At 28.2% G+C, this 18,688-nt stretch overlaps 2 protein-coding genes across 4 annotated transcripts; one reads left to right on the top strand and one right to left on the bottom strand.

Annotated features, from left to right (window-relative positions):
* Positions 1–4,084: 4,084 nt before the first annotated feature.
* Positions 4,085–15,438, top strand: Adp (WD and tetratricopeptide repeats 1). 2 transcript variants are annotated; one of them, XM_072894010.1, is made up of 15 exons: positions 4,085–4,244; positions 4,869–4,984; positions 5,156–5,286; positions 5,414–5,525; positions 8,923–9,306; positions 9,370–9,490; positions 9,588–9,758; positions 9,842–9,969; positions 10,366–10,493; positions 10,575–10,655; positions 10,989–11,131; positions 11,265–11,412; positions 11,543–11,735; positions 14,087–14,330; positions 15,014–15,438. In XM_072894010.1, exons 2-14 carry the CDS (start codon positions 4,919–4,921, stop codon positions 14,291–14,293), a joined length of 2,013 nt encoding a protein of 670 aa, XP_072750111.1. In that variant the 5' UTR covers positions 4,085–4,244; positions 4,869–4,918; the 3' UTR covers positions 14,294–14,330; positions 15,014–15,438. The 2 variants fall into 2 exon arrangements, with proteins under 2 accessions (XP_072750111.1, XP_072750110.1); XM_072894009.1 differs by lacking the exon at positions 15,014–15,438 and having other exon boundaries at positions 14,087–14,839.
* Positions 14,741–18,668, bottom strand: Bbs5 (Bardet-Biedl syndrome 5 protein). Of its 2 annotated transcripts, none has more exons than XM_072894012.1 (8): positions 18,467–18,668; positions 18,079–18,227; positions 17,923–17,972; positions 17,732–17,859; positions 16,488–16,623; positions 16,300–16,401; positions 15,920–16,111; positions 14,741–15,071 (listed from the first exon to the last, which is right to left on the bottom strand). In XM_072894012.1, exons 1-8 carry the CDS (start codon positions 18,505–18,507, stop codon positions 14,856–14,858), a joined length of 1,014 nt encoding a protein of 337 aa, XP_072750113.1. In that variant the 5' UTR covers positions 18,508–18,668; the 3' UTR covers positions 14,741–14,855. The 2 variants fall into 2 exon arrangements, with proteins under 2 accessions (XP_072750113.1, XP_072750114.1); XM_072894013.1 differs by having other exon boundaries at positions 16,488–16,596.
* Between the last annotated feature and the right edge of the window lie 20 nt (positions 18,669–18,688).

Genomic DNA, 18,688 nt, shown 5'->3' with positions numbered 1-18,688 from the left:
AAATCGAGCAATAATGAATAAATATATTATATATATTTATTAATAAACTAATTGTTTTATAATTTTTATATTAATATAATACATGATTTATATATATATATATATATATATATATATATATATATATAAATCATGTATTATATTAATATAAAAATTATGTATTAAAATAATAAAAATTATTATTATATTTATTATATATATATATGCATATATATATATTTAAATAATAATATTTATTTATTAATAATTAATGTAAATAATAAAATAAATATATATATATATATTAAGAATATATAATAAACAATAATTTTCAGTAATATTCATTTTTTTCTAATAATAAATAACTGTATATATATATATATATGTATATAATAAATATGTATATATATATATGTATTTATACATATATATACAGGGTGGACCATTTTAATCCATCCAGTCGAATATCTCGAAAACAAGTCCGGGAGAGAAAAATGTTTCAGACGAAAGTTGTATGGTTTCTCGGGGGTTATAAGATGGTACCATTGGTTTGACTTTGAAAAGTCATTTGAAGGTCACGTGAAAGTCACTTCAAGTTTTTTAAATGGAACACCCTATATATTTTTACATATTCTTGTAGCTCATCTCGAGAGCTTTCCAAAACACTTATGACAAAGTATTTTTCATTAAGTATTTTTTGAGTTATAAGGCTTCAAAGTTGCAGTATTTTGACATAAAATACAAGATATCTCGTAAAATATTCATTTTTTGATTATCTTACTCTAATACTTTTATGCACAGAATAATGAAACGAATCAATTGGTGTAAAGAAAACACATAATTATGTTAAAGTAAAAATGTGTAACTGTTAATTTCACAAATTCAGATTTTTACTTTAATATAATTATGTGTTTTAATTATGCCAATTGATTCGTCTCGTTATTCTGTGCATAAAAGTATTAGAGGAAGGTAATCAAAAAATAAATATTTTATGAGATATCTTGTATTTTATGTCAAAATACTGCAACTATGAAGCCTTATAACTTAAAAAATACTTAATGAAAAATACTTTGTCATAAGTGTTTTGGAAAGCTCTCGAGATGAGCTACAAGAATATGTAAAAATATATAGGGTGTTCCATTTAAAAAACTTGAAGTGACCTTCACGTGACGTTCAAATGACTTTTCAAGGTCAAACCAGTGGTACCATCTTATGGCCCCCTCAAAACCATACAACTTTTGTCTGAAACATTTTTCTCTCCCGGGCTTGATTTTCGAGATATTCGACTGGATGGATTAAAATGGTCCACCCTGTATATACATATTTATTATATAAATATATAATATGTATATATATATATATACATAAATCATGTATTGTATTAATATAAAAATTATAAAAATTATGTATTAAAATAATGAAAATTATTATATTATATATATATATATATGCATACATATATATATATATTTAAATAATAATATTTATTTATCAATAATTAATGTAAATAATAAAATATATATATATACATTAAGAATATATATACAGGGTGTCCGAAAAATCGCCTACTCCACTTCGGGAGATTCGGGATTCAAAAACAAGCAAAAAAGTTTATACAAACATAGGTCCGGAAATGAACCGTTTCCGAGTTATAGCCACTTTTATGTTCAAAAATCGTAATTTAGAATCCGTTTGGCATCCATCTTTCTTAATTATTTTTTAAATTAAAAATTTTTATTTTTTAATTTTTATTTGTTATTTTTATTTAATTTTTAATTTTCAATTTTTATTTTTACATTTTTTTCAATTTTTATTTTTAATTTTTTTTTATTTTTATTTTTTTAGTTTTTTTCAATTTTTCAATATTTGTAAATATGATTACATTGTTTTTAAAGTAAACATGAACAGATATTTAAATTGAATTAAATAAGGTGTTCAAAATGACCACCTTCAACACGAATGCAGGCCCTTATTCTTCTATCAAAGGAATTCCGAACTTTTTGAAAATTTGGATTAAAAATAAAAATTAAAAATAAAAATTTAAAAAAATTTAAAAATAAAAATTGAAAATTAAAAATTAAATAAAAATAACAAATAAAAATTAAAAAATAAAAATTTTTAATTTAAGAAATAATTAAGAAAGATGAATGCCAAGCGAATTCTAAATTACGATTTTTGAACATAAAAGTGGCTATAACTCGGAAACGACTCATTTCCGGACCTATGTTTGTATGAACTTTTTTGCTTGTTTTTGGGTCCCGAATCACCTCCCGAAGTGGGGTAGGCGATTTTTCGGACACCCTGTATAATAAACAATAATTTTCAGTAATATTCATTTTTTTTCTAATAATAAATAACTTTTATTATTTTAACCTTACTTTTACACTCTATGGTCATAAGTGAATTTGTGAAAACATGAGATTATTATTACCGAAAATGCCTAGTTACTTCACATTTTCATTCAACCGTTCCATAATTGAGTGACTAAAGTCACGTGGAATGATAATGTGAAAAGTGAGTAAACTCACCCAAAAACCGTAATAGACCTTCTGGTTATAAGCTCCGTAAAGTTAGCCGAACTACTTTGATTTTTTTATAATTAAAATTAATTAATCGTTTGGAAATCGTGTGGAGATGATCGGAAGTCTAATTAAAACGTTTGGAGGTTCATCGTTTTTTTTAATTAAATAATTAAAATTTCGATGTAAAGTTTGCCGAACATTTTTATTTTTCGTCCAATTGAGTTAAAGAAAAGTTTATTCGATGCAGAATCGTTAGGTGGTTACGAATAAATTCTTTACAATGTTTGGAGGTCCATACTTTATTCGAAAAATGAAAAAAATCATGTGCGATAAAATTCCAAATTCTTTTAAGGCTCATTCACACTTTGACAGAAAAACAGAAAGCAGACAGCAAAAGCTAATCAAAACTCGCGTTGGCAATTGGCTGTTGAGTAAAAAATTTCTAATGTTTTTATATGATAATATGATTGCGATCCAGACACGTCAGATGTTTCAAAACATTTGATTAATCAATTAAAATAAATTCAGTAAAGATTTCTTTAACTTGATTGGTTAATGCAGTACTTTTTAAAGCATCTGTAGCAATTTTTCGACTACGGCTCTAGCCTCGTTTACAATAGCCGTAGAACGTAAGGTCGCAAGCAAATTGACCAATGACAGTCAAGCATTTTCGAAAATGCTTGACTGTCATTGGTCAATTTGCTTGTGACCTTACGTTCTACGGCCATTGTAGACGAAACTTTAAGGCCGGTACAGAGTAAGGAGTAAGAAGTAAGGAGTATGAAATGGGATTTGCCCATTTCGTTACTCCCGGCTTTTAATTCGTCAGTTGTTACTTCTTATTCTGTCTCGCTTACTGCCATTGTAGATTGGCCTTTAGAAATTCTTTACTCAACAGCCAATTGCCAACGTGAGTTTTGATTGGCTTTTGCTATCTGCTTTCTGTTTTTCTGCCAAAGTGTGAATGAGCTTTAAAAGAATTTGGAATTTTATCGCACATGATTTTTTTTTATTTTTCGGATAAAGTATGGACCTTCAAACATTGTAAAGAATTTATTCGTGACCACCTAACGATTCTGCATCGAATAAACTTTTTTTAACTCGATTGGACAAAAAATAAAAATGTTCGGCAAACTTTACATCGAAATTTTAATTATTTAATTAAAAAAAAACGATGAACCTCCAAACGTTTTAATTAGACTTCCGATCATCTCCACATGATTTCCAAACGATTAGTTAATTTTAATTATAAAAAAATCAAAGTGGTTCGGCTAATTTTACGGAGCTCTGGTTATAATACTTTCGTACAATTGAAATGGCCGCGTAGCATGGAGTCAAAATGGCGGCTATTTTTCTTCTAATTGCAGTATGTACTTTACTATCTAGTAACTTTACCTTAAGGTTATGTTGAAACTGGATCTATCTAGAACTATGGGCGCGTTCGGGGAGACACTATTAGCGCTAACAGCGTCATTCTATCTTTGTTCAACTTTTAATGAGTAACAAAGATAGATTGACGCTGTTAGCGCTAATAGTGTCTCCCCGAACGCGCCCTATATCTACATTATTCTTTTTAGTTCTAACAAATTCCGATGGAGAGTATGTGGTAGGTGTACAACTTATACTTTTTGCTGTATACCGTGCTTTTAATTATACGTACGAGGAATGAATATTTATATGAAATGCACGAATCGGTCAGTGTGACAGTATGGAATTTATTTGCAAGCTGCTTCAAATAAACAGGTAAATATGTCGCGTTCTTATATATGTTTACACAATTTTAATATATACATATAATGTGTTCTTAAATGCCTTTCTTAAATATTTAAGTATTTTCTTAAACATATTTATATTTTTATTTGTGTGAATATGTGTGTGGCTATTAAGAAAAATATTCTATGTATTAATACGTTTTGTATTTTATTTCATTTATCAGTATCAGTATCTTATTAATAGAACTGATAAAGTAGTGTATATTATTAAAATGTTAAACTAAAAAAGTGTCACAATCTTCAACAAAATTTTATAACAAAATTAAAAGTCATAACAATAGGATTCTATTTTTTATCTATAAATACATTAAAACAAAATTGTACTTATATAAAACCAAAAAATTAGAATAAATCTTAGTGATTAAAAGAGATTTATTCAATGTATTTCAACGATTGTAATAAAATTATAGTGATTGCTTTAGCTAATTAATGAAAGCTCTAAAAAAAAAAAAAGGATTTTAAGTCAAATTACACATACTAAGATAAAATTTACTTTTTTTAATCAATACTTGTATTTTTTAAAATTATTTTTTAATTGTTTAATTATTATAATGAGTCTTTATGCACTAATTATATATATTTTTTTAATTTTCAGAAGTCTTTAGATTATTCTGTGCCATAATAAATAAATTGAATTATATCATAATGTTTCCTAATATCCAGAAGAAAGACTATAGGATCGTTGATCTAGTACGACAAAGAGAAATACAAGTAAGTTTTGAAATTACTTTTAACTATTAAATACTATATTTAGCTCTTAATAAACTTTTAATTTTATATATATATGTTATAATTAATTACATATTACTAATATATATTTTTATATGTTTTATTAACTATGTTATATAATTGTACAAAGTTAAAATTATAATTAAAATTTAGGACTCAGTGACCCATACAATTTTGCAAAAACTACATGTTACCGAAAATCTAATATCACGTCTAGGTTTAGAAAAGGAATTAAATGGTCATACAGGATGTGTTAATTGTTTAGAATGGAATGAAACTGGACAGTATGTATCTGTTATATTCATATTATTTTATTGTCTCCTAGTTTATATCGATTATTTGAAATATGTATTAAAGTATATTGGTATAAATTAGCCAATATCAATGATATAAAATATTATATTTATACAGAATACTTGCATCGGCATCAGATGATAAGGATATCATATTGTGGGACCCTTTTCGTTATGAAAAAAAATTGGTACTTCATTCTGGCCATCGTGGGAATATATTCTCTGTAAAGGTATATATATATATATATATTTTTTTTTTAAATTAATGTTAATCTATATTATTAATAATGTATATATATATTAACCTATTATTATTATTAATTAATATTGATCTAATCTTTAAGATATTACTTCATTTGATAATTATAAATAAAAATCACATCAAATAATTTTCAAAAAGAGCAGCCAAGTTTAGCTTTATTTTGGCATTCAAAATCTTAATAAATTATTTTTTGATAGAATTGTAGCTATTGATGTAAATAAATTAAAAGAGATATATATGTGTGTATATACAGGGTGTCCCATAACTCGCGAACCACCCGTGCAGGTAGAGTAGGTTAAATTGAGTAAAAAAGTTATCTATTTTACTTGCTACTAGGCGTACCGACGAAGCGATGGGAGGAACGACTCTTGAGGAATGACTCTTCAGGTTGTCAATACAGAGCGTTCCTCCCATCGTTTTGTTGGCGCGTCTAGTATCAAATAACAGTGGAAGACTTTGTGCCGCGCGCTGTTGCCGGGCGCCGATTGGCTGATCTCTTATAATTAATATCGCATTAACTATTGCGAAAATTGTAAAATGATAGATAACTTTTTTACTCAATTTAACCTACTCTACCTGCACCTGACGGGTGGTTCGCGAGTTATGGGACACCCTGTATATACAGAGTGTCCCATTTTAACTTGGACAGTAAAATATCTCGAAAGCTGAGCCCAGCAGACAAAAATGTTTCAGACAAAAGTTGTATGGTTTCTAGGAGGACATAAGATGGTGCCATCAGTTTAACCTTGAAGAGTCACTTGAAGGTCACGTGAAGATCATTTTGAATTTCTTAAATGGAACACCCTACATATTTTTGCATATTCTTGTAGGTTATCTCGAGAGCTTTCCAAAACACTATAATAAAATGTTTTTTCATTAAACTTTTTTTGAGTTATAAGGCTTCAAAGTTGCAGTATTTTGACATAAAATACAAGATATCTCATAAAATATTCATTTTTTGATTATCTTATTCTAATACTTTTATGCACAGAATAATGAGACGAATCAATTGGTGTAAAGAAAACACATAATTATAGTAAAATGTGTATAGTAAATGTGCAACTGCTAGTTGCAAATTTAGATTTTTTCTTAAAGATAACAATTTGTTTTCTTTACATCAATTGATTCGTCTCATTATTCTGTGTATAAAAGTATTAGGGTAAGATAATCGAAAAATGAATATTTTACGAGATATCTTCCATTTTATGTCAAAATATTGGAACTTTGAAGCCTTATAACTCGAAAAGTACTTCACGATAAAACATTTGATTATAGTGTTTTGGAAAGCTCTCGAGATAAGCTACAAGAATATGCAAAAATATATAGGGGGTTTCATTTAAGAAATTTAAACTGACCTTCATGTGACTCTTCAAGGTCAAACCAATGGCACCATCTTATAGCCCCTTGGAAACCTGCAACACATGTCTGAACCAATTTTCGATATTTCGCTTAGTTTACGAGAAAATTGACCGTATTGTTTAAAATGGGCTACCCTGTATATATATATATATATATATATATATATATATATATATATATATATATATAAGTATCAAAAATGATATGCCTTTTTTTGAGGGATAAAATGCCCTGAAAAGATACACTTTATATATCTGTCAAATTAATGGTATTGTTAAAACCCGTACAGGAAATGTATAGGAGTGTTACAAGAAATGAGAGGAAAATTTATCAATAAAATAATATGGATTATAAATCCTAATAATAAAATTTATTAATTTAGAGTGACTTTTAATAAATTTCAATTATTAGGTGTGTGAGTTAATTCGGTCCGTTTTTTTTCTTTCAAAAAAAGACTTTAGTGTGAAAAAACATGAAAAAGTACACTAATTAAAGTATTTGCCATCGCTTGCTATTATTTTATCCAATCTGTCTGGCAGTTGTTGTATTCCGTGACAGAAAAACGACTCATCTTTCGAAGCAATCCATTTATTTCTCTATTTCTTCATAATTGTTGAAGTGCTGGTCCGAAAGCCCGTGTGCCATCGATTTGAACAAGTGATAATCGGATGGAGCAATGTCTGGTGAATACGGCGGGTGAGGTAAAACGTTCCAGCCAAGTGCTTCCAAGGTGGCCTTCACAATCTTTCCAACATATGGCCGAGCGTTATCGTGCTGGAAGATCACTTTATCGTGTCTCTTTGCATATTCCGGCCGCTTATTCTTCAATGCGTTGTTTAAGCGGATCAATTGTTAGTAAAGTTCGGCAGTGATGGTTTGGCTCTGTTTTAATAGTTCATGATGCACTACACCCTTCTGGTCCCACCATATACAGAGCATTACTTTCTTACCGTGAATATTCCGCTTTAGTGTCGATGTGGATGGTTTTCCTGGGTCGCAAATGGATTTCCTTCGATTATTGAAATATATCCACTTTTCGTCTCCAGTCACAATACGATGCAAAAAACCTTTTCTTTTTTGCCTGGCAAGCAAGATTTCAGACATGGCTTTTCGCCTCTTGATGTCTCTTTCTTTCAGTTCGTATGGCACCCATCTTTCTTTGTAAATCTTTCCCATGGCTGCCAAACGCACAGAAATTGTTGATCGATCAACATTCAACAATTGTGCGAGCTCATGTTGCGATTGACATGGATCTTCATCGATTAGCGCCTGCAATTCCTTGTCCTCGAACTTCTTCGGCTGACCTGGACGAGGTTTGTCATCGACACTGAAATTATCACTTTTGAAACGTCAAAACCATTCTCTGCATGATTTATCGGTGGGAGCACTTTCACCATAAGCTTCTACGAGCATTCGATGAGCTTCAGCGGCTGATTTCTTCAAATGAAAACAAAATGAGAACTTCTCGGAAATGATGCTTTTTGGGCTCGAATTTCGACATTTTCGAATCAGATAAATACGATGTAATTGTTACTAACTCAAACGTTTATCAACTGAATATTATTGCCAGATGTCAACACTAAATCATAAAGTGCCTTTTGCAGACATTAGAGATTAGAAAATTACATAGTACAGCAATTGACCGCCAGATGGACCGAATTAATTCACACACCTAATAACTTAATCATCGATTAATTCTATTGTTTTTAATAGAATTAGCAATTTTTTTTATCATTTTCTCTCAAATGATGAGGCTTATCACTTTGATACTATCTTTAATCTATCACTGACTACAATGCTATCAACAAATAATTTAAGATTTTGAATGCTACAAAATGAGGTTGAAAGCTTACGAGAGTTTCGTTGCTCTCGTTATATTATATTACTACTTTGCACAAATATTGATATAAATATATATAATATATAAAAATAAAATTTTTCTTAAAGTTTTGTTTCTGATGATGTTGCATGAAATTTATTTTAATACTATTTGTGTTTGCTTTTAGTTTATGCCAAAATCAAATGACAGTATACTGGTGTCAGGTGCAGGGGATTGCAGAATTCGGGTGCATGATTTAACACTCTCTGAACCAATATTCACGTGTAAATGCCACAAACAACGTATTAAACGTATCGCCACTGTGCCCAGTATTCCCTTCTTGTTTTGGAGCGCGGGTGAAGATGGTCTCTTTTTGCAATATGACATTCGTACACCACATATTTGCAGGAATAACAACCACAGTGTTCTTGTGAACTTGGTTTATCACATGGGTCGTTATGCGGAGGGCAAATGCATTGCCGTAAATCCAAGAAAGCCTGAGCTGATAGCCATTGGCGCTAACGATGCTTACATTCGAATGTATGATCGACGAATGATAAAGTTATCACAGGTATTTTCAGCAGATTTCGGTCAATAAGTTTCACATTACATCTAACTTTTTGAAACTCCGTAGATGCCTCCATCTCCCTCCATACATGACAACTCAGATTGGGCAAATATTAGTACCTATCGAGCAGGAAAAGGTGATCCAGATGACAATATCCCATTGGGAAGCACACAATATTTTATTGCAGGTTTGTATAATCAGAGTTGTCATATGTGTTTTTATCTTTATTCTTTTTTTACGATATAATTTTAATTAAAATTATCATTCAATTTAATATTGAGCAGGCCATCTACACTCTCGTGATGGTAATAGGAGCATCACAACTACTTATTTGACATTTAGTGATAATGGAAATGAGTTACTCGTGAATATGGGTGGAGAACAAGTTTACTTATTTGATATCAATGAATCAAATAATTCAAAAACATTTTTTAGTTCATCAAAGAAATATTCAAGTAATTATTATATAGTTCGTCTATTTTATATGAACATTTACGCATGAAATTATTATATATGCAATAATTTTACATTTTACTAGAATTAATCGAGCGGGATCAAGAGCTTGGCAACTATTACATGAAACAAAACAACATAAGCTACACAGAAAATCTTGTAGACAAAACTGTAAAAATATTGCCACCACATATTGAAGAATTAAAACGTCAAGTGAGTTTATAGAGTTGTTTTTTACATGTATAAATAAGAAATTTATATTGCAATATAAAATATGAGGTAGCTTCAGAAAATTTTCATTTCAATTCTATATTATAAGCTGTATTAATATAATTATAATTTATAAAAATTTATCCTAAAATTAAATTTTCCCTAAGAAGCATTTTTTTATTCATTTCACGATAAATTTTGCATTATAAATTTTGTGTTTTTTTTTTTTGTGACATTTTCTTTTAATATCCAATTTTTATACTTATGTAATTTGAAAAGGAAAAATATGAAAAGTTAAAAACATGGAAAAAGAGTCAAAGTATATTTGAGAGTTAAATAAAATATTAAATAAAAAGATTTTTAATATTGTGATTAATATAAGACATTTTTTATTAACAGGCAAATGAGGGGTTTGAACAGCAAAAGTATTCATTAGCAATTAATTTGTATAATAAAGCAATTTCTTACTGTCCATGGGCAGCAGTACTGTTTGCCAATCGAGCAGCTGCCTACATGAAACGGGCTTGGTAACTTTTTGCTGATAATAAAAAATATGTAAATATTAAATAATTTACAAAAACATACTTCCATGTAATTTTGTGATATAGGGATGGCGATATTTATGCCGCTTTGCGAGATTGTCAGACAACATTACTTCTCGATTCAGAACATGTGAAAGCTCATTTTAGGTAAATTAAATAAACATTAGCCTTTATAGTTGATGAATTTGAGAAAATGCTCAATTACATCAGCAAAAAAACATGTGAAATTCTTGTCTTATAATTTTATTTACAATTCCAGTTATGATTCAGATAAAAAATTTATTGTTTTAAAGGACAATACATTCAGTTCAAAAGCTTCAATAAGAGTTTAAAAAGTAAAAAAAAAATGTTAAACGTGAATGTTTATTTTGCCTCAATAAACATTGTTATTATCGAATTCTTTAATTTAATTTTTTATGTTGGAATCAATCAATTTTTTTCTATCATTGAATTTTTATTATAACTTACACATGTGTACAGATTGGCGCGTTGTCTGTTTGATTTAAATCGATCAATTGAAGCTGACAAAGTACTCAAGAATTTTCAACAAAAATTTCCAGAATATACATCTAATTCAGCATGTAAAGCGTTGAAGATGGATATAAAGGAAGCTATCGATGCTGGTAACATTATTCGATTTCATTAATATAAAAATATGTATAAAATAATAATATATAACTTTATATGCATAAATGTGTGTAAGCTTATAACTATAGAATTACTAATGCTTTATGCTAATGTATTATTATTCATTAGGAAAAGATGTGACACAAACCAATCAAACATTTTTTCCAATATCAGAATATGAGCAAGAATGGAGACGTAATACAATCGATTACAAAATGAGGTTTTGTGGTCATTGTAATACTACGACTGATATAAAGGAGGCAAACTTCTTTGGAAAGTAAATGAGTTTAAATAGTATTAATGATATAATTAAAATTTTGTGCTTTATTTCAATTTCTTAACTTTACGCAATTTGTGTAAGAGATTTATCTCATCATGATCATGTAATAATTAATTTTTGCTTTAAGCAATGGTCAATATATAGTAGCTGGATCAGATGATGGTTCCTTTTTTATCTGGGATCGTAATACTACTAATATTATACGTGTGCTACGAGGAGATGACAGAATTGTCAATTGTTTACAACCACATCCATCTACATGCTTGTTAGCTACCAGTGGTATTGATCCAGTGATTAGATTATGGAGTCCATGGCCAGAGGTAAATCATATTTTTTTTTTCTTATTTAGTACTTGTGCATATAGTATATGTACACTTTGACTACATAAGTATGGATTGCTAGCTGCATATCCTATAGCAATGGACTGCTAGTTGCATATCTTATAGTAATGGACTGCTAGCTGCATATTTTATAGTAAAATCAAATGCATAGTGTTTCCATTTGGTCACTCGCATTTTGCGCTCAAAATATAAATCATTATCAGCTACATTTTTTTCAAATTCTTTTATATTATTTAATTCTTATTATTTAACAATAAACTGAAATTTTTAATTATTTTTTAATTATTTAATTATTTTATTCGCAATTTATAAGTTATCTGTTATCTATACTCTTTAGGATCACAAACACAAACTATCTAATTTTTAGTTCTTGGTTACTGATGGCGCTCTTATCTGACAACCAACCTGAACATAGCAACTGACAGTCCATGCTTATATAAGGCGCGTTCCGATATTCACTGCCAGTACTGAAAATCTATAATTTACGTCACGTACACTATAGATTTTTAGTACTGGCAGTGAATATCGGAACGCGCCTATAGTCAAAACATGTACTTTTTCAGGATATTATTATTATAATTTATTTAGATATTAACAAACTAAATAAAATCCTTCTATATTTCAATAATTATTTGTTCAATTATTTGAAAGAAATTATTGAAAGTATCTTAAAAGTTGAAATTTTGATTGTTTATTATATTTTACTCTCTTAATGAAATCAATTTATTAATTTTCAAATCTGAAATAAAACTAATTGATTAATTTTGAACTGTTTATTTGAAAAAAAAAATTGGCATACTTGTAGGTTAAAATCTATTGATAACTGAATACCTTAAATAGAAAATTTCTTACAAAAAATTAAAATATTTAATTTTTCTAATTAGGAAAAGATACTTTCGGTTTCATGGTTTTTGGTTTTTACTAACAATAACAATAGAATTCAATGAAAATGTTATGTGAGAATCCATTCTCATTTTGTCCATGCTACCAAATTCTCAAATATGTGATGGTTTGTGAGTCAAACTGACAGTGTAGATTGTCTACTTTTCCATGGCCCATTTATGAACCATAATACTCAAATCTCATGGCAAAAATAAATGGAGGAGAGCATTGAACTATACAATATACTAAATGAAAAAAACCTTTAGTAGAGATAATTGAACTGTCGAAGAAGCATATCTATATAACTGAATGAAATAACATCCTTATTTGTATGATGTTTCTAATTGACTAATTATAATTCTTTATAATTAATTCAATTTGTTAAATGTGTGAAATAAATATTTTTTAAGCTGTCGTTAAGCTGTTATTGCATGTTGATAGAACTTTAAATGACTTTAAAATACCTAGATCAAAATAGGAAAAGATTAGAGAGGAAAATGTCGATCAGGTACAAGAATTTAAAAAATTTAATATGATAAAAATTAGGAATTTCCACTTTAAAAAACCATGTGGACACAATCTTGATAATTTCAACCATAGGCAAACTATTATTGCCAGATTATTTCCCTATAAAAACTATAACTTTTGTTGGAAACATTTTTTTGAAAAATTATTTCTTTACAAATTATTTGACTAGATTGAAATCGATTATTCTGTGTGTGTGTGTGCGTGCGTGCGTGTGTGCGTGCGTGTATAACATTGTGTATATATATATATATATATATATATAAAAGTACACAAATTCTTTAAAGTATTTGATTCTGACTTCTAATTAGAACAAGAGAAGCAAAGATTTTTTACCTTGGTAAATTTTAAATTGTACATGGTAGGCCAAAATTCGTGAACCAATCAAAGGTTTCTATGTCTCAAAATAAATCAAAATGATTCAATAAAATTTTTTTTCGATTAAAGCTCCTCCTCCCCCCCCCCTGAAAAAAATGAGTTTGAAAAACTTTAAAGTACGTATACATTATTTTAAGACTTGAAGAATTAAAAGTGCAAACCCGGTAAAAAATTTCTCATATATAATTATATATAACAATATAAAAGTATATAGAAATATATAAAATTCTGTATAAGTTATGTATAGTTATGTATATAGTATGCATAATTTTGTCATCGTTGACTGACATCTAACATTAATATAAAATTATATATAATTATATAATAAGTCATATATTATTATATATAATTATACATAACTTATACAAAATTTTATATATTTCTATATAATTTTATATGGTCATATATCATATATGATTATACATAACAAATTTTTTTACCGGGAAACTAGAAGTACTTCAGCATAACTTAATTGCAGAAATTGTGCGAAAGATAACTTTGGCAAAACGACAAATATTATTAATTTAATTTAATTTTAATTATAGGATGGTAGTGTAAATGAAAGGGAAATTCAGAATCTAGATGATGCTGCATCAGCCAATCAAATACGTATGAACAGTGATCCATTCGAATTAATGCTTATGAACATGGGATACAGATTTCCTGTTCCTCAGCATGAATTTAGTGATGAAGATGGAGAGGATCAACAAGATCAGCCGATAACACAAGCTTTAAATTGCAGACCAAGTTAAACCTTGCAAGAAATCCATAAAAAAGGAGACTAAAATGGTTAGATAATTGAGGATCTATATTAATATACATATTATGATCTTTCACACTATTTTAATTCCAATTATTTATTTTTTCACCAAAACATCTTGAATTTTTATTTTATAATAATAAAAGCATTTTTGTAAGATTGAATACAAGCTAAGATTTTATTTGTTAAGATATAAATGTATTAAGAAATGTAAAACAAAATTGAACAAGAGATATATTTCGAATCTAAAAAAATATAATTAATATATTATGTATAGAGAGAGAGAGAGAGAGAGAGAGAGAGAGAGAGAGAGAGAGAGAGAGAGAGAGAGAGAGAGAGAGAGAGAGAGAGACTGTGTGTGTCGATGTGTATGTGTACGTGCGCGCACGTGTGAGTGCTTTGTACAAAATAAATTTGCTTCTATCCTCTTGTGAGTATATTGTTTTCTAAAATATAATAAAAACTATTATATAATCCATAAGTTGGCATAAGTTGGTGGCATTAATATGAATAAATAAAATTTAAAATTTCAAAAAAACGATTAAGCTAAAAATTTAATTAACATTTGATGGTATAAGGTCCCATAAATTCTGCAATGTACTGCTTTCTCTTGGCTCTTCCGCCGCGAGTCCTAAATGAATCGAAAAACTAGGTTTTCTTTGACCTGTATTTCCTTCGGAAAAATAATAACCAAACACATTTGATATTTCAGATTGATTATCTTGTATCTCAGTGAAATGTTCCACACTAATATCTTCTTGTGAAGGTGCCTGTAATACATACACACATAATTTAACTCTTTTCCATTGGGTGATGTTTCAATATGTCTACATTCCAAATTCGTCGAACAGCAAAATATTAATGTATACTTATGAGATATATGTCGTACTTAAAAAAAATTTATCAAGCAATTTGATTTAATTATACAAAAATATTCTTAAAGACGAAAAATAAGTGTTAGTTATTAAGACAAAGGCTACAGCTGGATAAGCATACTAAAAATGTCCTCGACGAGTTTTTCCAAATAACATTTGGCCTGTCATTTTCAAATTAAAAAAAAAATTCCTCAAAATCTCAGCTCCCTAACTCTATTATTTCCTGAGTTATCGAGAAAAACGTCATTTTCAGTTTTTATTTTTCTTTTCTGTAAATATTTGAGATGATTTTATACCGATGTTTTTCTGAATATTTATCAACAAAAAACACAAAAAAATATTTTTTCATTAATCTCGAATAAAAGTTCGATTTTTAAAAAAAGAATGAAATGAAGAAATGGCTTTTTTAACGTGTTCCTCGAAAGGAACATGTTAAAAAATCCATTTCTTCATCTCATTCTTTTTTTTTAAAATCAAACTTATTCGAGATTAAATTTTTTTTGTGTTTTTTGTTGATAAGTATTCAGAAAAACATCGATATGAGATCATCTCAAATATTTACAGAAAAAAAAAATAAAAACTGAAAATGATGTTCTTCTCAATAACTTAGAAAATAATATATAGAGCTATAATAATATATAGAACCTGAATTTTGAGAAAATTTTTTTTACAGTGAGGACAGACCAAAAATGTTATTTGAAAACTCGTCGGGGCATTTTTATAAAATATGCGTTATAAAGTACCTGATGTTCAAAAGTGTATTCCACACCAAAAATAGGAAACTTTCTGAATTCTGAAAGAAGTATTGATACTTCCTTATGAATAATGTGAAGCTGTTGTAAGGGATTAACTCTAAAACCTAAAACATATCCTCCACTGGCTTCTGTACTTAAAATTACTAAAGTCGGTCCAAATTTCGATGTCCTAATAGTAATCTGCAAGAAATTTATATCATATAATTCACACAATTTATCAAACATGTTAAATATTACGTATATGTTTCATAAATCTTTTTTTCCAATTTCTATATAAAGATATTAAATAAAAAATATATATTTTTTTCAAAGATCTCTCTGACAACTGTTTCTTATCACAATATGCATATTCGTGTTTTAAAACTTACATTTTCAATTATAAGATAAGGTATCGATACATTAAACTGATGATTTACATCTGCATACCATACCAAACGTATATTTGTTATAATAAAAGTTCCGATATTTCCCTATATAAAACAACTACTTTTTTTATTTGCGATTATCATATGTAACAATTTAATTCTGGCGATTAGAAATTAAAATTTTTCGAAACCTGTTCAACAGACAAATTCCAAACATCTTGTATAGAAGAATGCACTTTTTCTTGAGGTAACAAAACCAGTCGATTTTCACGTATGATACCACTTCTTAATTTAATTTCTCTGTAAATTTTCGACGATACGTAAGCTCTGCAATAAGTGTTTTATAAAAATAAAAATAACTTTTATCGGTATACAGAGTGTCCCATTTTAATTCTTCCAGTCGAATATCTCAAAAACCAAGCCTGGGAGAGAAAAATGTTTCAGGCAAAAGTTGTATGGTTTTGAGGGGGCCATAAGATGGTACCATTGGTCTGACCTTGAAGAGTCATTTGAAGGTCACGCGAAGGTCACCTCAATTTTTTTAAATGGCACCTCCTATTTTTTGTTACATATTCTTGTAGCTAACTTCGAGAGCTTTCCAAAACACTATGATAAAATATTTTTTCATTAAACACAAAAGAAAACACCTAGTTATCTTTAAGAAAAAATCTGAATTTGCAACTAGCAGTTACACATTTTTACTTTAACATAATTGTGTTTTAATTACGCCAATTGATTTGTCTCGTTATTCTGTGCATAAAAGTATTAGAGTAAGATAATCGAAAAATGAATATTTTACGAGATATCTTGTATTTTATGTCAAAAAATTGCAACTTTGAAGCCTTATAACTCGAAAAGTATTTAATAAAAAAACATTTTATCATAGTGTTTTGGAAAGCTCTCAAGATAAGCTATAAGAATATGCAAAAATATATAGGGTGTTCCATTTAAGAAATTTAAAATGACCTTTACGTGACCTTCATGTGGCTTTTCAAGGTCAAATTAATGCCACCATCTTATGTCTCCCTAAAAACCATACAACTTTTGTTTGAAACATTTTTTTCAAATTTTCCATATTTTTCGAGATATTTCACTGGAGGAATTAAAATAGGACACTCTGTATATATATGTGTGTGTGTGTGAGTTGTGTGTGTGAGTGTGTGTGTGTGTGTGTGTGCGCGTGCGTGTATTATTATGGTAGATATGTTTTACATAAAGTGTTACAAGGTGTTTTTTCCGAAATTTGACATCATACAAAAATGTTTCAGATAAAATTTGAGAAAGAAAAAAGTTGATAATCTTGAATTTTAACTAAGGTTATTTTTCCAAGTTATACGAAAGTCAATTTAATTTTTTTTAATGGATGAACCACCCAAATTATATATATATATATATATATGTCGATAAATAATATATAAAATGGTATGATGATCACCTGTAAACGCCTATAACCGAAGTATAATGTCTCGTACTTTTGATATCATGATTCGTAAATATAAATTCAAATCGACAGTTTCGAAATGAAGTTAATATATGAAGAGCTTGCGTATTTCCACCATGAATCTAAAAAAGAAGTTATTACTGTTATAGCAAAGCAATAAATATTCGCACTAAAATGATTCTTACCATATGAAGAATTTTCGTGTTTACTGTGACAAATGTATTGTAGCCTATGCCTAAAATCATACATCTTTTTCTCTTCCGTTCGAAAAAGTTATTTATATGAAGTAAATAAAATTATATTAAATTACAAATTATACTATATGTATTATTATATCATACTTAAATTGATTCGTGGCAAAGATAAAGAATGCCATATAATTCTCAAGTTTGTGACAATTAATTTTCCTAAATCTCCAGTATTGCCTTTTATATCTTCTATCATGTCAAGTTTATCAACAGTCAATTCACCAGGTTGCAACTGCATATTACTACATATAAAAATAATTATAATTTTAAAACATTGTACTCTTTTTATATAATTTAATTTCTCATGATACATTTCATACTAGATATATGACTATTTATTTACATATATGTTTGACTTATTTAATATATAAGGAATACTGTGATATAAATATGAAATAAAAATCGAATAGCTACATTTTTAGTATTAAATAACATATCAAAATCAAAAATAAATTTGAAAATGATAAAATTTTATAATTACGAGTGAGAAATATCAAATCTGACTTCATTGTCCTGCCACATTTTGGATATCAGCTAGCTCTAAGCTAAACAAGACTAGTTGACTTTAGTCAGACTGAAAATCAATAGTGTTGTCATGTCTACAGAACTGCACAACAGTATGCTTTGTAATGTAGGAGATTCTTTCTATATAAAATCAAACTTACCTTATTACTAATAAGAAATATTTAAATTAATTGCATAC

Source organism: Anoplolepis gracilipes, chromosome 6 (assembly GCF_047496725.1).
Source record: "Anoplolepis gracilipes chromosome 6, ASM4749672v1, whole genome shotgun sequence".
NCBI classification, from domain to species: domain Eukaryota; kingdom Metazoa; phylum Arthropoda; class Insecta; order Hymenoptera; family Formicidae; genus Anoplolepis; species Anoplolepis gracilipes.
Note: the sequence above shows the minus strand (reverse complement) of the source record. Positions and strands in the feature narration are given on the sequence as shown.